The 20,485-nt window shown below is 42.7% G+C and overlaps 2 protein-coding genes across 6 annotated transcripts in view; one reads left to right on the top strand and one right to left on the bottom strand.

The window, feature by feature from the left end:
• RALGPS1 (Ral GEF with PH domain and SH3 binding motif 1) overlaps positions 1-20,485 on the top strand; it is a 659,487-nt gene that overhangs the window by 87,289 nt on the left and 551,713 nt on the right. The gene's annotated exons all lie outside the window — the stretch shown is intronic.
• LOC143986511 (uncharacterized) lies at positions 611-15,770 on the bottom strand. Its single transcript, XM_077484863.1, has 2 exons — positions 15,554-15,770; positions 611-2,160 (listed from the first exon to the last, which is right to left on the bottom strand). The coding sequence occupies exon 2, from the start codon at positions 2,151-2,153 to the stop codon at positions 1,395-1,397; it is 759 nt and encodes a 252-aa protein (XP_077340989.1). The 5' UTR covers positions 2,154-2,160; positions 15,554-15,770; the 3' UTR covers positions 611-1,394.

Here is a 20,485-nt window from a genome sequence, read left to right as displayed (position 1 = left end):
TTCTTTCAAGTGCTTTACAGGTGCTTTTTTTAACGCTAAAGCGCCTGAAAAACACCCCAGTGTGAAAGGGGTCATATCGTTTTGGATTTCCCATTTGTTTTCTCTCCCAGTGTTAGCCAGGAAACACAAAAAAAATTGTTGGACAAATTTCACAAGCATTTGCTCAGCCCTGAGAAATTATTACCACGTTTTGACTAATACAGTGATTTACTATGAACGTCTGCTCCACCTAGTGGTCATAATGCAGCATTTTTTTTTGAAGTAGCTCAATCAGAAGAAATACAGCATTATGTCCACTAGATGGAGCTGATGAGTTTTTGGGGGATTTTTTGTGTTTTTTTTTTTTTGCCTAAGCCCCTGAACGCACCTCAATAAAAGCCTATGTGTCGATATACATGTCCATGCATGAGGTCTTAAGAAAAGTACAGTCAGAATCCATCAGGGCAGGACAATTGCTTATCACATTCGTCCAACAAAGGTTTTATAAATGGACTCCTTAGAAAGGATGGAAATCCCCAGCAGAGACCTCAACTAAAAATGAAACCTCAAGGGTTCGAACTCCTCTCCACTAATCCAAAACCCCCCAAAAAAAGCCGTGGTTCTGATAAAATGTCTCTTGTATGACTTTATTGTTTAAAGTGACCCTGTCACCACATTCCAGATAAATCCCAGCCCTGTAAAAGTATAGGCTGCAGGCTTACGTTTTTTTGTGACCTTGTGGTGATGGGATCAGTTTAAGATCTCTGTTTCTAGTTCTTAGAGTAGATTGGGTGTGCGGCACTAGAAACTGGTGTAGTTTGTTGTACAGATCCATTAGAGGTGTTTCATAGTTTATAAAGTGCATCCATTGTGACAGAACACAGTAAAAGATGTTGGCCATGCATTAACTAAGAAACTGCACAGAGTGATCATATGGCCTCTGAGTTGCTCAATGTTTTATACCAGGGGTCTCCGAACTTTTCAAACAAAGGGCCAGTTTTCTGTCCTTCAGACTTGGGGGGATTGTGGCTGGTGGAGGTTAGAAATTGTCCCGATCCAAGCATCAGTGAGAATCAACATGGTCTTCACCGTGGTGGTCAGTAGGAGGAGTAGTGCCTTATCAATGGTATTAGTGGGAGGAATAGTACCCCATCATTAGTATCCGTGGAGGAAATTATGCCCCATTATTGGTGTCAGTGAGAGGAATAGTGCCCCATCATTGGCATCAGTGACAGGAATTATGCACCACTTTTGGTGTCGGTGGGAGGAATGGGGCCTCGTATCATTGGAAGGAATAGTACCCCAAGGGTCCGATTAAAGGCTTGGCAAAGGGCTGCATCTGGCCCTCGGGCCAAAGTTTGGAGACCATTGCTTTATACAATTGACCAGAGAAAATTTTTTAAGACAACTTCTCACTAAACACTTTGAAGTTGAAGGTCCAGCTCTTTGGCCAACTGTTCCAACCTTTGAAATCCTTGAGCCACATTCTCGATATCCACATCAAGTAAGACAACTGCTGTCTTTTTAGTAGTGGTCCCCTCTGTCTTTAACCGAATGGTGTAGTCATCCGTCAGTCGGAAAGTCTCTTGGGTGACGTTGCTGATGGTGGCATATCTCTGAATCCCAGCCACTTGTAGAAAGACCTCCATGGTCATATTGTTTGTTTCTCCTTGGACATGTAGAACCTGGGAGAGGAAGGCTATCATTTCTTTTTCTTGTTCTAGGGCATAACAGGTTAGTGCCTTTGTCCCCTTTCTCTCATTGCTTACAGTTGTTGCATTTTTGTTTTGATCGTTTATTGAATCTTTTTTCTGGCTCTCCAAGGTCCTTGGGTCTGATGTTTCTGAAGTCTGGCTTTTGCCTTCGACTAAGTTCAGTTTTTGTGTCCTCAGATGACTTGTCTGCACTTTTCCTTTTGGGGGGTCTTGGCTTTTGTTCTGAGGACCCTTACCCACTATCAGTTTCCATTCTCGCCCCATCTTACTGAGCCACATTTCAGTGGCTGCCAGATCATACAAGTCTGTATCGTAATAGTCCACTTGTTCTACCACTTTCCCCAACTGGACCGCACCCAGCGCTAGCATCTTCTCCTCACTGGTGTCCTTCACCCAGTACGTCTGCTGGATCCTCACAGTGTGCATGGTGTCGTCGTAGGTTTTCTGTTTGTTGAACATGCTTGTTCTATATTGCAAAAAGATGACATGAGAAGAATGAAGAGGTGGAATAGTTACTTTAGTGAATTTAGACAAAAAAAATGTATAGTGGCCAGAATAGCTTTTTCTTAAGTGTGCTTTTGGTCCATTAGGAACCCGGCCTCTGGGATTTACATACACCCCCCCCCCCCCCCACACACACCTTAATAGCCTTGAATTAGCCCAATCCCCAATTTACTTCTTGCAGAATTAAAATGTTAAAGCACAGACATTTTAAGCTACCTTTTAGCTTGGAAATCCATACCAGTTAATCTTTCATTTAAGCTAAAACTATTTAACTACTGTTAAAGTAGGGAAGGTTTATAATAGAACCCCTGTCAAGTTTTTATTGCTCTCTGGCCTGGGAACCTCAAAGACTGAAAGTAATGGGGAATCTAAGCAGCAGTCACCTGAAATAGGACTGGGGGGGGGGGGGGGAATCTAGCAGTGGGGGGTTACCTGCTGTGATGACAATTGCCTGTTTACTTCTTGTTTTGTCTCTGAGAGCAGAAAAGGCTCAGTAATGGGGGCACAGACGGCAGTATAAACCTGACAAAGGATCAAAACCTATATAACGCTATAAAAAGGGTTTATGCTGGAGATACTTACATAAGATTTTATTTTAATAAGAAGAAGCTTATCATGGTTATGCAATAGAGTTTGTCTGCTTACCTGTCTCCATGTGTTCATCTCTAGAGACCAGCCGACCCTCCCTGTTACCTGCCATGTGCTCTTCTGTTGTTCTGTTACCAACTTTGGCGTGTCCCTGACTATCCCTGTTTGCCTGTGATCCTGACCTTTTGGCGTGTCCCTGACTATCCCTGTTTGCCTGTGATCCTGACCTTTTGGCGTGTCCCTGACTATCCCTGTCGGCTTGTGGCCCCGACCTTGGCTTTATCCCTCACTATCCCTATCCTGTTGCCTATCCCTATCCCTATCCTGTTGCCTACTGTGGGTGTGAGCTGGGGGTCGCGACCTGGAGCCACTTGCAGCCCAGTCCATCCTCACCACTAGAGGCTCTGGTGAACACCCGCTGGCTCTTAGACTCCATGCCCCAGGGAATCTTACTCCCTGCCTTCCTTATCACCTTGACTCCTGTCTGCAGCAGTCAGCCTTAGGGTCCACAACCTTGCGGTGCACTCCTGATCCCTATGGTGTGCATCTGTCACCTGGCCTCTAGGTGACCTGACAAAGCTGTTGAGATCACAGTGAATTTGCAGCCCTGCACTAGGCTTCTCCACTACAACATGCTGATTGACACCATAGCTTACTGAAAACGTTTCCATCCATTATAGGAACAGTATTTTCTATGGCCATTTCAAACTTAACCGTATCTAAACGCCATTAACCGAAAATGCTATTTAATGCATTTTTAATGTTCAAAGCAAACACGCTCATCCATCGACCTCTCCATGATTTATTTTTCGGGAAATTACATTTCAAATCCCCCCCCTCAATTCTAGATGTGGCCATCTTGAGTAAGTGTAGAGGACTCATGTAGCATTTACTTCCTGGAATCCATCTGCTCTTAGCTCAGACATGCTTAACTGATAAGGCCCCTCCTACAGATGAAAGGAAATAGACATTCCCACGAAGACTCCTGGGATGTATGACGACATTTTGACCTAGGGCAAGAACCAGGAAGCAATTAACCGCTTCAGCCCCGGAAAATTTTACCCCCTAACTGACCAGAGCGTGGTTGTGTGACGTGGCACCCAAACAAAATTGCGTCCCTTTTTTCCCACAAATAGAGCTTTCTTTTGTTGGTATTTGATCACCTCTCTATTTTAAAACTTTTTTTTAAACGGGATCTTGTTTACTAAGGCTAGTAGCATATAGATTGGAAATGGTTAAAGCGGTAGTAAACCACTGAAAAAACAAAACAACCTGCAAGACAATAGCATAATGATGACATTCCGGCAAGGAGCTCTGAAGTTCCAGCATGATACGGCAGACCTTCAGAGCGCTTGTGCCGCTGATGTTAGCGGCCGCATGCAGGGTGAATATCTCTTAAACCATGCAGATTTAGGAGATATTCATTTTACCTTCAGGTAAGTCTTGTTATAGGCTTATCTGTAGGTAAAAATCACCAAATGGGCAATACAACCGCTTTAAAGCGAATATAAACCCTCACATATACCCAGTGAAGCGAACAGCCTCAGATGATACACAGGTATGAGACAAATCTCCCTACATAAGTTTTACATGCATATCTGTCTTCAGCTTTATATATTCTTTAGAAAGTGCACATCTTGTGTTAGAAATTTTCTCTTCCTGTTCAGCACTGGGAGTGGATTCTTGGCATACAGCCAAGACAGCTGATTGGAGGAAAGCCCCCCCCCCCCCTCCACATAGGCAGAGACTTGCAGAGCTGTGCTGTGACAAGACAAGCTCTCTGCTAATCCATTTATAGAAACCTCCCTCCACACAAATTTCAGGCTGGTTTTTATCTTTGTTGACAGAGAACTTGTCAGAAGTTATCTTGCTAAATAATAGAGCAATGAAATAGCAGAAAGAAACTGCAAAAAGACACGGAACTTAGTGCTTTGGAGAGAGATAAGAAAACACTACAGATATATGTGCTTGGGTCAAATTTCATAATTTCAGGTTTAGCCCAGGTTCACACTCTTACGATCTCAAACCGGCAATGCAGTTTAACTTCGGGGGTGATTTGACAGACATCTTTGTGGGTTGTTGCAGATGTCTTTTCAAATCGCCCCCGAAGTTGTCAACAATAGTACAGGAACTACTTTTGGGAATCGGTATGGCGTCGCAAAGTCAGCGCCGCACCTTTGGCAGTGCCGGCAATAGCCGCCAATTTGATATGTCAAATCGCATGCCAAATTGATCCAATATAAACGTGGGCTAACATCCACTTTAATGTTTGTTTGAGAGAGTAAAGTTTCAATTTAATGGACTTCTCATTTATTGGTTGCCCATAAAGTAAGGCTGCATTCACAGCTGTGCGTTTTGTAGCTTGAAGCCTGAAGCTACAAAACGCTGGAGGGGAAAAAATCTATTATTCTCAATGGAGATGGTTCACATCTCCACTCCATGTCGCCTGAAGCCGAACGCCTGAAGCTCAAACAAGTTCTGGACCCTTTTTTTCTCGCTCGATTCGGGCAGATTTGGGCATTTTTCTTCTTGTTACATTGGCGACCTTTTGCCCTGCACAAAATCACGGAAAAATGCCGCGAAAATCGCGGTAAAAAATGCAGAAAATCCCGGTAAATTTGCGCGATTTTATGCTTGAAAAACGCTACGCTCAGGTGTGAATGCAGCCTAAGAGGCTTTTCTATACTTTCTTAAAAGCAATTACTGTTCCCGTAGCCTAGACCACTAACTTAGTAATTATTTTGTGGTTAATAAATTAACCCAACTGAAGGACTAGAAAGAATAACTTGATAATGTGGACAGTTACGTTTTTGGTCCAGCCATAGTCACCACTACGTGCTTTTGATTGCAAATCTGCAAAAGATTTTTTTTTTTAACCTTTTCCACTCCTAAAACAAAAACCACCGCGCTCTCTCCTAAAAACAGTCTACTAAGGCTTACTCTACATGGGACGTTCTTACAACCTCTCCTGATCGATTTAACTTGACAGATAAAAACCCACGTTTAAAACGTCCATTTTGCCGGGTTTACATGCCGCATTTAGTAGCATTTTGCCGTGTTTGCGTTTAGAAGCGTTTATTTAAAATACGAAAAATGCCAATAAACAAAACGTGGCTAAACGCCAGAATCGTGTTTAGCAGCGTTAGGTGTCGGAAACGTTGGCGTCAGAACTCATTTTTTCTCTTACGTTCACGGACTGACACAGCTCCTTTCTTAGACCATTGGGTTGTTACTCCACCTTCAGGAGAGGACTAGACATAAAATGTTAACATGTAATAATAAAAACTAGAACTTTCTAGTTCCGCTCAAGGGGCGGTCCCTTAGGTGACAACCCCACAGCCTGTCTTGCAGCTTCAGTTTTTTTTTTCTGCCTAGTGAAGGAGAAGGACCTAGGAACCCTGTGGGCCCATCGTTAACAACCCAGTGGTCTAAGAAAGGAGCTGTGTCAGTCGGTGAACTACAGAGAAAAGGATTTTAGGGTGAGTACAAAAAATCCTATTTTTTGCCTTCAGAGAAAAGCCTCTAAAGACAACTGCCTAAAAACAACATAAAACGAACCTGTACACATAAGATAAGATTGGATGAGTTCAAGAGCAGCTGAAAAGAGCAGCCAACTTCCTCTGAACGTCCGTTTACCAGCAGCCGTGTACACAAGGCCTAAATGTCACTTGACTTGCCTTAGTGTTTAAAGAGGAAGTAAACCCTGATGGGTGCTACTTCCTTTTTGATTCCCTGCAAAGGTAAAGCATAATGGACTACTTCGCATCGCATCGCATCACATCGCATAGTAGTCCATTATGTGTCACTTACCTGACACAGGAGCCAGCGAAGTCACCGCTGTCCCCTGTAGTCCAGAGCGTCCATCTTCTCGGTGGGTCTCGCTGCTCCGCCGCTGTCATTTGGCGAATCCACACAGGAACCGCCACTCGCGGCATATCGCCGTTGACCGCGGCGCACTCAGTGCATGCGCTGTAGACAGCGGTGCCTGTCTTTCGGCAAATATCTCCTAAACCGTGTAGGTTTAGGAGATATTTCTTGGACCTACAGGAAAGCCTTAGCTGTAGGTCAAAGTTGGTTGTAAGGGTTTACAACCACTTTAATGGCTTCCTCAAACTTAGCAGTGGAAGGGCTGTACATATTGTCATCTTCCTTCTCTCAAAGATTTCCATTCATTCATTTCTTATTCAAGTAACAGAATTCATCCCTATTGCTAGGGACATTAATCACTTTTATTTAAATTGTCTTTGTTCCCTGTGGTGTGTAAAACCGCCTCGTAATGCGGTGAGGATAGCTGTCATCATTATTAATGACTTGATCTATTTCTTATAACAGCCTCATAGTTCAATTTTGGAATCTATTCCATGTCTGCTTGAAATGTAACTCTTTGTAAATATAAATTTTTATATGGACTTTATAGAGAAACTTTGATACTGTAATCCTAATGTGGTCACCAACCTACCAGTGATAGCCATATGTACATAATGAATAGGTGGCCATGTTCTAGATTACACGGTTTGACCCTAATGTCGCCTCCTTCTGAGAATATTTGCTGCCTGGAACTTTATAGCTTTTTGAGTCGCTGATCTACAAAAAAAAAATGCAACAAGCAAGGTCGGGGGAAATCGGAGCTTTCGTTCTGTGAACCCAGAATAGTATCCGAACCTTAAGATCAGAAAAAACTGTTGGGCAACTAGCATTTTTAAAAGGATGTTTCAGCCGAGGTGTAGTATTTCCAATACAGTAAAAGTTTGGATTGTGAGCATAATTCATTCTGGAAACATGCTTGTACTGTATATCACAGCAAATTTCCCCATAAGAAACAACGGAAACTCGGATGATTCGTTCCACAAACATTTATTTATAAGTCCTTCAGTTTATATTCCATGTAAAAAGATTATCTCAATGCCCATCCACAAATGGCAGCCTCCACAAAGGGGATTAGAAGCAAAATCTAGGATGAGCTAAAGTATAAAAGAAGAGAGGCGCCTCTAAGTGTAGCACTATGGTTACATTTGGGCTACTTTCACACCGGGGCGTTGGCGGTAAAGCTCCTCTATTTTTAGCGGCACTTTTCCATCCTTTTTGCGGTGTTTTTCGGCCACTAGCAGGGTGCTTTTAATAAAAATTGTTAAAAGCGCAGCTGCAGTGGCGCTTTGCTGCCATTTCGCCACTGCCTATTGATTTCAATTGGCAGGGACGCTTTAGGAGCTGGGTATAGGAGCCTTAGACACTAGAATTCTCCCTCCCTCTATGTGGGAATTCCTCTTTAAGCGAAAACGCTATTATCTGAGATTGACAATTTTGGTGACTGCTCTGAGTTCCGATTGAACTGGGACAAATGCAATCTCTTTCCTTTTAGACCCTGATGCAACGCTGCAGATTCACCCGGACTCCAGACTACGGGCAGTGTCCTTCTTTCGATACCTGAGGGTTTTAGTGCAGTTACCCTTATCCTACTATATTGAAAATAACCTGTGTCCCCTATTGACCCAATTACAACTAAAAACTAAGCAGTGGATGGACCTACCTCTACACCTCATGGGAAGGGCTAAAACCCTTACAATTATCTATTTACCTAAGCTGTTATATATTCTAGCCAACTCCCCGTGTAAAATCCCTAAGTCAATCTTCAGGTGGATAGATACAGTCTGTATGGCGTTCTTGTGGAATGGTAGACGTTGAGGTTGCCGAGGCATCTGGTAGGCTTGTCGTTCCCTAACTTCTATTTATACTATTTGGCCTCCCAATTGGTCCACATTCGTGACTGTCTGCACCCAGTTGCGGGGAACGCCTGTACATCCACTGAAGGAGCTATCACCTCATCTCTAGAGACCCTCCACAATATTATATGCAGAGGGCGAGTTCTGACCCTCCCAGGCACATCTATGATAAGTACCTCGCTCTCCCTGTTTAAAATAATTTTTTTTTTACATTTCTACAGAGTCTTGGTTGGCCTACCCAAACAACCCTCTGTGGTTCAATCCAAAACTTGAAAGAACTGTTCTCTATACCTGACCCACAGCGTTGGTACTCCAAGGAAGTTAAATACTTGTGTCATCTTTATGACACACAGGGATTTAAATCCTTTCAACAGAAGCGCATTGATTTTGACCTACCATGCTCATATATGATCTCTTATTAGCAACTCCGTCACGCTATTCACGCTCAGTTTGGCTCTTTAGAAAATTCTGTCCGCATACCTTAGAGAAAATACTAAGACACCCTGACCCTACTAAACTTATCTCCACATACTATGCTGCCCTTATGACTGACTGTAACCCTAGACTCCCAGTGGCCCAGATGACATGGGCCTCTATGGACATTACATTTTCAGATAACGGGTCAGAATTCAGTGACGCATACAAAACCTTCTTAATACCTTCCAGGGATCCATTTATAAACCTAAAAATCTTTCACCTATCCTACCTTACTCCAGCTAGGTTATACAAAATGGGATTGGCTCCCACAGCAGACTGTTTTCGAGGATGTGGTCAAGTGACAGACTCTTTACACTTTTTTTGGACCTATCCAGTAGTCCAGGACTTCTGGGTGGAGTCTTTCATTTCATTGGCAGTAGGTCTGACGAACATTCTCCACCCCAAAAACTGCCTCCTGGGCATTTTTGGTGATCTCCACATCTCATCCCATGCTATCCCATCCCATCAGACTTCTTCGCACCCTACACTTCTACGCGAAGAAATCCATTTTATTGTCCTGGAAAGGATCACAGATACCTCTAAAATCTCTCTGGTTAAAATTGATTAATGACTCTTTACCTCTATACAAACTCACGTTTGAGGTTCAAAAAAGAACCAAAACCTTTCACAAAATATGGGGCAGATGGCTGGCTAGCCCTCTAACCCTTACTCCAGGATAAATACACTGCTGTATACTGTTCCTGATAGTGCAGTGCACCTCACTAGGGCTGAAACAACTAATCGATCGACAACTAATCGATTATGAAATTAATCGATTACTATTTTCATAATCGATTAATCGGCCAGTAACATAATGGGGTTAAAAAAAACTAAAATGAGCCCTTTATAGTACAGAAAAAGAGAATATAAGCGCTACTGTAAATAAATGAACCCCTTATAGCAGTGATTATCTGATTTTTTTTTGTACTATAAAGGGCTAATTTTAGTTTTTCTAACCCCATTTTGGTACTAAACTTAGTCTTAGATCTGGTTCACATCTCTGTGTTTATTGGTGCTTTTTGAAGAAATGCACTACAGTTCATTTCCATGGTTTCCTATGTGGGACACGTTCACATCTGAAAGGGTCGGGGACTTTAACGCAAAATGGTGCTTTATTGGCTCAATATATTTCAATGGAGAAGCTGCAGAAAAGCATGTAATGCATTTTTGCAGCAATTTGTGTTTTTTCATCTGCCCAAAAAAATGCAAAAATGCAAATTGCAGTAAAATCACGTGCACAAAAATCAAAACGCACAGCAAAAAGCACAGCAGAAACAGATCAAATGCAAACTGCGTAGGTGTGCACTGAGCCTTATGCTGACCACACCGATCAATTTTCAGATGAGAATATTCAGATGAAAAATCTTTGTACATTCGCTGAATGAAAGAATTTTGTTTGAAATTTTCACTTGTTTTTAACATTCTGTTTTTAAAATTAATGTAATTTCTTAACGAAAACCACATCCACTGTCTGAAAATTCCTTTGACTAAGAAGTTTTCTATTTCCAAATTTTCCCGTCACTGTGGTTGAAAATGAACGTCAAATTGACCCACTTTTTTTTTAAAGGTTATTAACCGATTAATCGAAACAATAATCGGCCAACTAATCGATTATGAAAATAATCGTTAGTTGCAGCCCTACACCTCACCATGTTAACCCTCTGGCTGCCTCATGAATGGAGCATTGCATGTTGGTCTCCCTGCCTGTGATTAGCCGTGTGCAGTGTGCAGTGAACACGCCCGAGCTCATCTCTAGTATGCACATGTGCAATAAAATCTACAAAAACCTTAAAGTGGTTGAAAACCCTTTAAGTGGAACTTTAGTCAGAACATTAAGTCTTGCTAGATCACTTCCGGCCGGCTAGGCTAGAGGACATTTTAACCACTTAAGCCCCGGAACCATTTTGCTGGCCAAAGACCAGAGCACTTTTTGCAATTCGGCACTGCATCGCTTTAACTGACAATTGCGTGGTCGTGCGACGTGGCTCCCAAACAAAATTGTCCTTTTTTTTCCCCACAAATAGAGATTTCTTTTTCACCTCTGGGTTTTTTTGATCACCCCTGTGCTTTTTATTTTTTGTGCTATAAACAAAAAAAGAGACAATTTAAAAAAAACGCATTATTTTTTACTTTTTTCTATAATAAATATCCCCCAAAAATGTATCCTCAGTTTAGGCCGATACTTATTCCTCTACATATTTTTGGTAAAAAAATCACAATATCTGATTGTTTTGTGCAAAAGTTGTAGCGTTTACAAAATAGGAAATAGTTTTTATGGCATTTTTATTAATAATTTTTTTTTTTTTTACTAGTAATGGCGGCGATCAGTAATTTTTTTTATTTTATTTTATTGTGACTGCGACATTGTGGCGGACACATCGGACATTTTTGACACATTTTTGGGACCATTGTCATTTATACAGCAATCACTGCTATACAAATGCATTGATTCCTGTGTAAATGACACTGGCAGTGAAGGGGTTAACTACTAGGTGTCAGTGTAGGGGTTAAGTGTGTCCTAGGGGCGTGTTTCTAACTGCGGGGGGGCGTGGCTGTGTTTTTACACTTCACTGATCTCTGCTCCGATCACAGGGAGCAGAGATCAGTGACGCTGTTGCTAGGCAGAACGTGGAGATGCTTGTTTACTTTAGCCTCTCCCTGTTCGACGATCGCGGGTATCTCCCTCCCGACGATCGAGTCCGTGGGATCCGCGATCAGACTCATGGAGGTCCCGACCGGCGGCACGCACGCGATGGCACAGCAACAAATTTAAAGGGATTTACCTGTATGCCCATTTGCCTGTCCATGCTATTCTGCTGACGTACATCGGCGTGCGCCGGTCGGGAAGTGGTTAATGCATTTTTACTCCCGGTCACGTGACTGTAATGTCCCCCCTGCATTAGCAAAGAACAGTGTACATTGTGGTCTAATGCTGTCACTTCCGAACGTGACGTGCGTCTGCTTCTCTGTGCTGTTGCTATGGAAACGGAACACCGGGTGGAAGTGTAAATAAGATGTCACTCTCCTCATCACATTCGCATCACATATGTCATAAAAAGGGGAATGGAGAGGCAGGGAGGGACCGGCCGGTGGGGGAGAATGGAGAACCACAAATCCACGTATAAGTGTCCTGGAGCTGCCACATTCAGCTGTGCAAATCAAACATTGGCAGTCTGAGAGCGGAGGGTCGCTGAATGTCTAATCAGCCATTTACAAAACTAAAAAGTACATAATACAGAAGTTGATGTTTCTAATCAGGGAAATCGTGGGGGGAATTATCATTTTTATCTGGAATTCCAATTTAATTAAAGTGACTGGCACCTAAAATCCTGAACATCCAGAGAAAAAAAAAAAAAATCACCCCGTGAGAAGAATGAACCTGTGACTTTATTTTCCAAGTAAAGTGGGCCTGGGACATTCACAATGTGGTCCCTAGTGAACCGAGGGTCATTATTTCAGCCAATCGTGCTATTTTGCTTAACAAAAGCGCTACATTAGTATAATATAGGCTTCCTTTTTGAGGTTTCTGTTTTGTGTGTGACTGCCCTCTGCTGTTCAGAAACAGGAAAGAAAAAAAAAAAAAAACACTGGCACGCTGTAGAAAATTTGTCTTTTTTTTTGTCTCTGTCTTTTACCATAAATATAAACATTGTTTACTTTATTTTATTCTACACTATTGCCCATTTGTTGGAATGTTTTCTTCCATTCTTTCCTGCTGCTTCAATAAAAAATCATTTTATAATAAAAGTGGCACTAAAGTCGGGTTTAAAAAAAAAAATATATATATTCAAGTATTCTCCTAACTCAAAGTACCTTCTATTGCTCTCTGCCTCCTCCAAATCTCTCTGTCTCTTTTTTTGTTTGTTTGTTGCTGAGATCGAACTTCCATTTTTGTTTTTCATGGTCTTACTGTATGTAGGGCAGGGATATGCAATTAGCGGACCTCCAGCCGTTGCAGAACTACAAGTCCCATGAGGCATAGCAAGACTCTGACAGCCACAAGCATGACACCCAGAGGCAGAGGCATGATGGGACTTTTTGCAACAGCTGGAGGTCCGCTTATTGCATATCCCTGATGTAGGGACATAGCCACCCTCTCTTCCTCGCTCTGGAGATGGACTACTAGGGATTAAAGAGGAAGTAAACTCTGATGGGTTTACTTCCTCTTTCATTCCCTGCAAAGGTAAAGCATAATGGACTACTATGCATCGCATCGCATCGCATAGTAGTCCATTATGTGTCACTTACCTGATACAGGAGCCAGCGAAGTCACCGCTGTCCCCTGTAGTCCGGCGCATCCATCTTCTCGGTGGGGTCTCACAGCTCCACCGCTGTCATTCGGCAAAGCCGCAATGACATCTCCCGCGCATGCGCATGGGAGCCGACACGCATGGCATCTCCATCGTTGAGGATGCCACACTCAGTGGTGGCGCATGCGCTGTAGACAGCAGTGCCTGTCTTCAGGCAAATATCTCCTAAACCATGTAGGTTTAGGAGATATTTCTTGGACCTACAGGTAAGCCTTAATCTAGGCTTACCTGTAGGTCAAAGTGTGTTGTAAGGTTTACATCCACTTTAATATGAATTATGGGCTGTGAGATTTGTAGTGGATATAGAGCAGTGTTTCAAACAAACGGAAGTTGGGAAGAAAGGGAACGGTTCAGGAGCTCACTGAAGACATTACAAGGAGGCAGAAAAATACAATAAGAAATAATTTCATGAAAAATATATTACAGAGCTATTAAGCAGTGGATGTGTAATGGATTCTTTTTTAGATAATTAGGGCAATGTTTGTTTATTGTCACTTTAACCTTTTGAGATCCGCGCTATAGCCGAATGACGGCTACAGCGCGGACCTGCTTTGCCGGGACTACGTCTATTGACGTCGTCCCGTGCACGAGCGGCCTGCGCGCCCCCTGTGATCGGCAAGTCTATGAGACTCGCCTGATCACGGATCCGAGCAAGGGGTCGATCCCGACCCCTTACCACGTGATCAGCTGTCAGCCAATGACAGCTGATCATGTGATACAACGAAGCCGGTAATCGGCTATTTTTCCTCCTCACGCTGACAGCGCGAGGAGAGAAAAAAAAGGCCGATCACCGGCGGCCGTGAGCGGGACATAAGTCCCGCTCACGGCCAGCGTATAAGTGTCCACCTGCCTCCTGCCAGTAACCCCCAGATGATTAATAAAGTGCCACACAGCAGTGCCACCCATCAGTGGCCATAATGCCACCCAGCAGTGCCATACATCAGTACCCACAGTGCCATACATCCGTGCCCACAATCTGCCTCAAAAACATTGCTGCATCTCAGTGCCACATATCCGTGCCCATCAGTGTCATCTACCAGTGCCCATCACTGCCGCCCATCAGTGCCCAGCAATGCCACCTATCAGAGCCACCTATTAGTGCCACCTATCAGTGCCCATCAGTCCCATCTATCAGTGGTACCCATCAGTGCCCCTTAGTGCCACCCATCCGTGCCCATCTTTGCCCATCAGTGCCGCCTTATCTGTGCCCATCAGTACTGTCTTATCTGTGCCTATCGGTGCCACCTTATCTGTGCCTTTTAGTGTCGCCTTAACTGTGCCTATCAGTGCCCACCAGTGCCGCCTATCAGTGCCCACCAGTGCCGCCTCATCAGTGCCCACCAGTGCCACCTCATCAGCGCATTTCAATGAAGGAGAAAAATGACCTGTTTGCAAAATTTTATAACAAACTATTAAACATGATTTTTTATTTTTTTTTATTTTGCATTTTTTTGTTTGTTTAGCAAAAAATAAAACTCCCAGCTGTAATTAAATACCACCAAAAGAAAGCTCTATTTGTGGGAAAAAAAATGATAAAAATCTCATTTGGGTACAGTGTTGTATGCCCGCGCAATTGTCATTCAAAGTGCATCAGCGCTGAAAGCTGAAAATTGGTCTGGGACTGAGGGGGGTTTAAGTGCCCAGTAAGCAAGTGGTTAATGAATTCCATTTCTTGTGGTCATTGTCTAATGATGACTGTTTACGGTGTTTATTTTTCCTCCTGAATTTTTACATTCATTTTAAAGGGCTGATTTAGTTTGTGTGTGAAATTATAAAATGTTGGATTTCCTAAATATATTTTTGTAACGTGTGCCACATGCTTTTCTATTGTGTGTTACAAATGGATTGTCCTTCTGTAGCTTTGTATATCATTGTTGGCACTAGACTGGGTTTTGTTGATGGTTGTGTTTTCAGAGAGGATCGTAGGTGAGCGCTGTATTTGATCGATGGTACAGGAAACCGAAGACCAAAGATGACCGGCAATCCTTGGCTGGATCAGGAGACTGTATAATGTCTATGGGGGGTTCCTGGACCTGTCGGGGAACAATCAGTATAGCTGGTTACAAAATGTTTTCAGTGTTGATCATCTTTGGGATAAGCGCTGTTGTCTCCCCATCTCGGCTCTATAACACCCCTCCCATCAATGAGTCCCAGTTCTTTGCCTAGATGGGGGTTGGATCAGGATGTGTGTCTGCCATGGAATGTCAGTTTGCAGGAATTGCTGGGAGATTTCTCAGTGTAGATAATTTAGTGCGCTTACCTTTTTTTGAGGAAACTCTCTGTAATTCCCTTTTTCGCAGTGGGGGGACCTGGTTGTAGCTTGGGGGGTCCTGTCAGTTTGGGGTGTCGGTTTGCACTGACATGACGCAGAGGATCAGGGAAAGTTGGACGGGGTTTGTATCGGACTCTGCGGTGAACACAGCATTTTGTGTTGCCGAGACAACGTCCCTACAACAGAGTGTTCAGGTTTGGCCTGTTGACACATTCCTCTGTCGTTGCCGAGTTCATTGATCTGTATGTGAGTCTGCTAAATCTGGGCTGGAATTTTATCAGCAATCCATGGACACTTTAACAAGAACATATGAATTTTACATGCATAGTTGACATACATGTACATGCTGTGTTTATGGTCTTCAGCCAGTCTTGAGATCCAGTGGGCCTTGCTAGATAGCAAAGCGCCAGGCACATCTCTCTACTGCTTGGTCACCAACCTGCCTCGGCCTGTAATTGGACATTGAGGGAAAAGCAGAATATTGATGTCAGTTTTCACTTTCCTCCTGTAAGCTTGTTCACAGGGTAAGACAGACAGTGTTGTGCAAAGAATTCGTTCCAAATGATGAGACCCCAGAACCCCCCCCCCCAAGTGTATTGTCACAAGCTTGAATGCAAGGTCCCTCTGACATTAGGGCTCCTCTATACCATATGCAGTATGAACTTGTACAGTATAAGGGTAATGAATATTAGGGATTTACCCTAAGCCCTTGTACACATGGTCGGAGATTCCGACAACAAAATCTGTCGGATTTTGTCCGAAACTGTTGTATACACAAGGTCGGACGAAGTTGTCTGAAAATCCGACGTGATGACGTTATTTAGTTACGACGGGACTACGTTCAGGCTAGTAGCCAATAGCTTTGATGTAGGAATTTGATCTGAGCATGCGTGGCACTTTGTCCGATCGGAATTCTCTACACATGATCGGAGTATGTCCGATCGGAGCATTTTGTCGGAAAATATTTCTGGCAAGTTGGAAAATTTGGTCCAACGGATATTCCGACGGAAACGGTCCGAGGCAGACCACACACAGTCGGAATATCCGACAAAAAGGTCCGATCGGACACATTCCGTCGGAATCTCAGATCGTGTGTACAAGGGCTAACACATTCACACTTAGCCGCCTGACAAGTCGCGCTCCATTCTGTACAATGGAGCTGTTCTAATAGGAGCGACACAAGTCGCTCCGACTTAGAAAAAGGTTCCTGTACTACTTTTGAGGCGACTTGTATTGACTTATATACAGAAGTCATTTTGCACAGACCGGAAGTGACGTGGGTGTGTACCAAGCTCCAGCTTATGCGTTTCATCATAGAACGTCATCTCTTTGTCTTCAGCAAACTGTTTGCAGGCTTTCTTGTGCATCATCTTTAGAAGAGGCTTCCTTCTGGGATGACAGCCATGCAGACCAATTTGATGCAGCGTGCGGCGTATGGTCTGAGCACTGACAGGCTGACCCCCCACCCCTACAACCTCTGTAGCAATGCTGGCAGCACTCGTATGTCTATTTCCCAAAGACAAACTCTGGCTATGACGCTGAGCAGGTGCACTCTACTTCTTTGGTGGATCATGGCGAGGCCTGTTCTGAGTGGAACCCTTTCTGTTAAACCACTGTATGGTCTTGGCCACCGTGCTGCAGCTCAGTTTCAGGGTCTTGGCAATCTTCTTATAGTCTAGGCCATCTTTATGTAGAGCAACAATTATTTTTTTCAGATCCTCAGAGAGTTCTTTGCCATGAGGTGCCATGTTGGACTTCCAGTGACCATTCACATCTGAGAACTTGTAACACTAATGAGTCACATGACACCGGGGAGGGAAAATGGCGAATTGGGTCCAATTTGGACGTTTTCACTTAGTGGTGTACTGACTTTTGTTGCCAGTGGTTCAGACATTAATGGCTGTGTGTTGAGTTATTTTGAGGGGACAGCAAATTCACACTGTTATACAAGCTGTACACTCACTACTTTACATCGTAGCAAAGTGTAATTTCTTCAGTATTCTCACATGAAAAGATATGATAAAATATTTACAAAAATGTGAGGGGTGTACTCATTTTTATGAGATCCTGTATTTTTTTTTTTTTTGTTCTAAACATAAAAAATAAAGAATTTATATACAAGGAGCTGGGACTTTACATGCTTACAGTAGTTATGAATGTTAGCAGCAGCTTTTGTTTTTATATGCTTTTTAATCTGAAAATGTCAGCAATCTGTCAGTGAAAGATCTAATCAAGTCTGAGAGAAGCGTCTCCAGCACAGAGTGCTAAGCATCTGATATAGTAATGTAATAGCCACAGTGACGTGATAACTGGCGAGCTGCCGCTGGCGCCCGGACTCTGCTGAGACTAAATTTACGACGTGTTCACCAAGCAAAGTCTCGTTAGTATTGATCAGTTGTACACAGTTCATCAATAGCTAATCGATAAACTCGCCGCTTGCAGCAGCGCATCACAATAAGTTGGGCTGAACTGAAGTGGACAATTCAATTCATTGATGGAACCCGATACTTGTAAAGCTTTATCACATCCGGCCAGTTTTATAAATATCAGTGTCTGTTGATTGTTAACCAAAAGTAAAAGGCAAATTGAATATTTTATATTTTATATTATATTGTATTTATAAAATCATTTAACTTTTCAGTTGACATCTTTAACCACCTCAATACCGGGGGGCACTTAAACCCCCTTCCTTCCCAGACCAATTTTCAGCTTTCAGCGCTCTCTCACTTTGACAATTACTCAGTCGTGCTACACTGTACCCAAATGACATTTTTTATCATTTTGTTCACACAAATAGAGCTTTCTTTTGGTGGTATTTATTCACCACTTCATTTATTATTTTTTGTGATATAAGTGAAAAAACAGCAAATATTTTGAAAAAAAAAAAACATTTTCTACTTTCTCTTTTAACCCCTACAATACCGGGCACTTTCGCCCCCCTTCCTTCCCAGCCCAATTTTCAGCTTTCATCGCTCTCGTGCTTTCAGTGACAATTGCGCGGTCGTGCTACGCTGTACCCAAATGAAATTTGTATCATTTTGATCGCACAAATAGAGCTTTATTTTGGTGGTATTTATTCACGACTCTGTTTTTTATTTTTTGCGATATAAGCGCAAAAAAAGCGGAAATTTTGAAAAAAAAAACCAATATTTTCTTTTTTCTATTTTAAAAGAAATCCAATAAAATCAAATTTTGTCATAAATTTAAGCCAAAATGTATTCTGCTACATGTTTTTGGTAAAAAAAAATTCCGTTAAGTGTATAATAATTGGTTTGTGTGATCAGGGACATATGTACGCAAATGATCACGTACATATGTGTGCAGGTGATCACGTACATATGTGTGCAGATAATCATTGGAACATGTGATTTTAGTGGGACATATGTGGGGGACATGTTTTTATTATTAGGGACATGTGTTTTTATTATTTGGGGACATGTATGTTTTGGGGACATGTGTGTTTTGGGGACATATGTGGGGACATTGTGTTTACACTGTGTTGTGTGGTGTGTTTACACTAGACTTGTGATCAGTGAGTAAAAAGCAGCTCATACTCACTGATCACCAGCCAGCTGCAGCGATCTGCTCTCCTCTCCTCAGCGATGACTTCCATGTGAGGAGAAGAGAGCCGATTGCCTAGCAACCGGCTGTTTGTTTACATCACATGACGGCCATGATTGGACACGGCCGTCATGTGATCAGGAGGGCCAATCACAGAGCCCTCCTGCCGATCTGAGATGCGCCGTGTCCGGGTGACACAAGCACATCGGGGTCCCCCCACTGCGTGGGCACGCGCGCGCACGCGATCCCGCTCCTTCTGAAGGACGTTCCTGAATGTCCTATCAGGAGTAGATGGCTCCCACCCGGCCGTATATGTGCATTGGCCGGGTGGAAAGTGGTTAAAAGAAACCAAAAAAATCGAATTTTGGTGAAAATTGAGGCCAAAGTGTATTCTACTACATGTCTTTGGTAAAAAAAAAAAAAAAAAAAATCCTGATAAGTATATAGAGCCTACAAGCCATGCTACGCATTATTGAAAATGTATCAATCCTAATGCGCTGATGGCCTATCTCATTTCTTGAGGCCCTAAAATGTCAGGGCAGTACAATAACCCCCCAAATTACCCCTTTTTGGAAAGAAGACAGTCTGAGGTATTTAGTAAGAGGCATAGTGAATTTTTTGAAGTTGCAATTTTCCCCCCCACAATGCTTTGGAAAATTAAGAAATATATATATATATATATATATATAAATATATAAAAAAATTTTTTTCTTCACTAAATTGTCATATTTACAAGTTAGTTCTTACACATGGTGCAGGCATAATTGCAATTACACCCCAAAATACATTTTATTTGTCCTGAGTATGGGAGACTTGTGTAGAAATTGTCTACATATAGGTGGTAACCTTTCCCGAGCAATGGTTGGATCAGCTGCCAGACAATTTTGCCACTTGTTCCCATGTAGGTAGGGCATCCAGGGGGGCTTTAGCTGTCTGTCTTTTCCCTCATAAATTATAAAGTCATATGTGTAACCCGTGGCCCTGTCACACGCCTTACAAAATTTTACCCCACGTCTGGCTCTTTTACTGGGGATGTATTGCTGCAGTCCAAGTCTTCCAATGAAGTGTAATAGGGATTCATCTACACAAATATTTCTATCAGGGGTAAATATCTGCTTGAAGCTGGCGCAATAAAAATTTAAAAGGGGCCGAATTTTGAATAATTTATTGTAACTGGGATGATTTTGAGGGAGGCATTGGGCATTGTTATTGAAATGTAAAAATATCATGATAATCTCATAACGGGTTTTGAGCATCATTGACGAATAGCCCGGCATGTGGTGGATAGATTGGGTAGACCAGTAGGAATGGACTTCATTTTTTTTGTCAGCCCCATGTTGAGGGTTAGGCCAAGGACAA

Source organism: Lithobates pipiens, unplaced genomic scaffold, assembly GCF_037356315.1.
Source record: "Lithobates pipiens isolate NorthernLeopardFrog02 unplaced genomic scaffold, aLitPip1_a1.2 Scaffold_166, whole genome shotgun sequence".
Lineage (NCBI taxonomy): Eukaryota > Metazoa > Chordata > Amphibia > Anura > Ranidae > Lithobates > Lithobates pipiens.
This window is presented reverse-complemented; position numbering and strand designations above follow the sequence as displayed.

Coding starts and splice junctions, on each gene's coding strand:
- LOC143986511 (XM_077484863.1), bottom strand. CDS start 2,153: ATGTTCAACAAACAGAAAACCTACGACGACACCATGCACACTGTGAGG.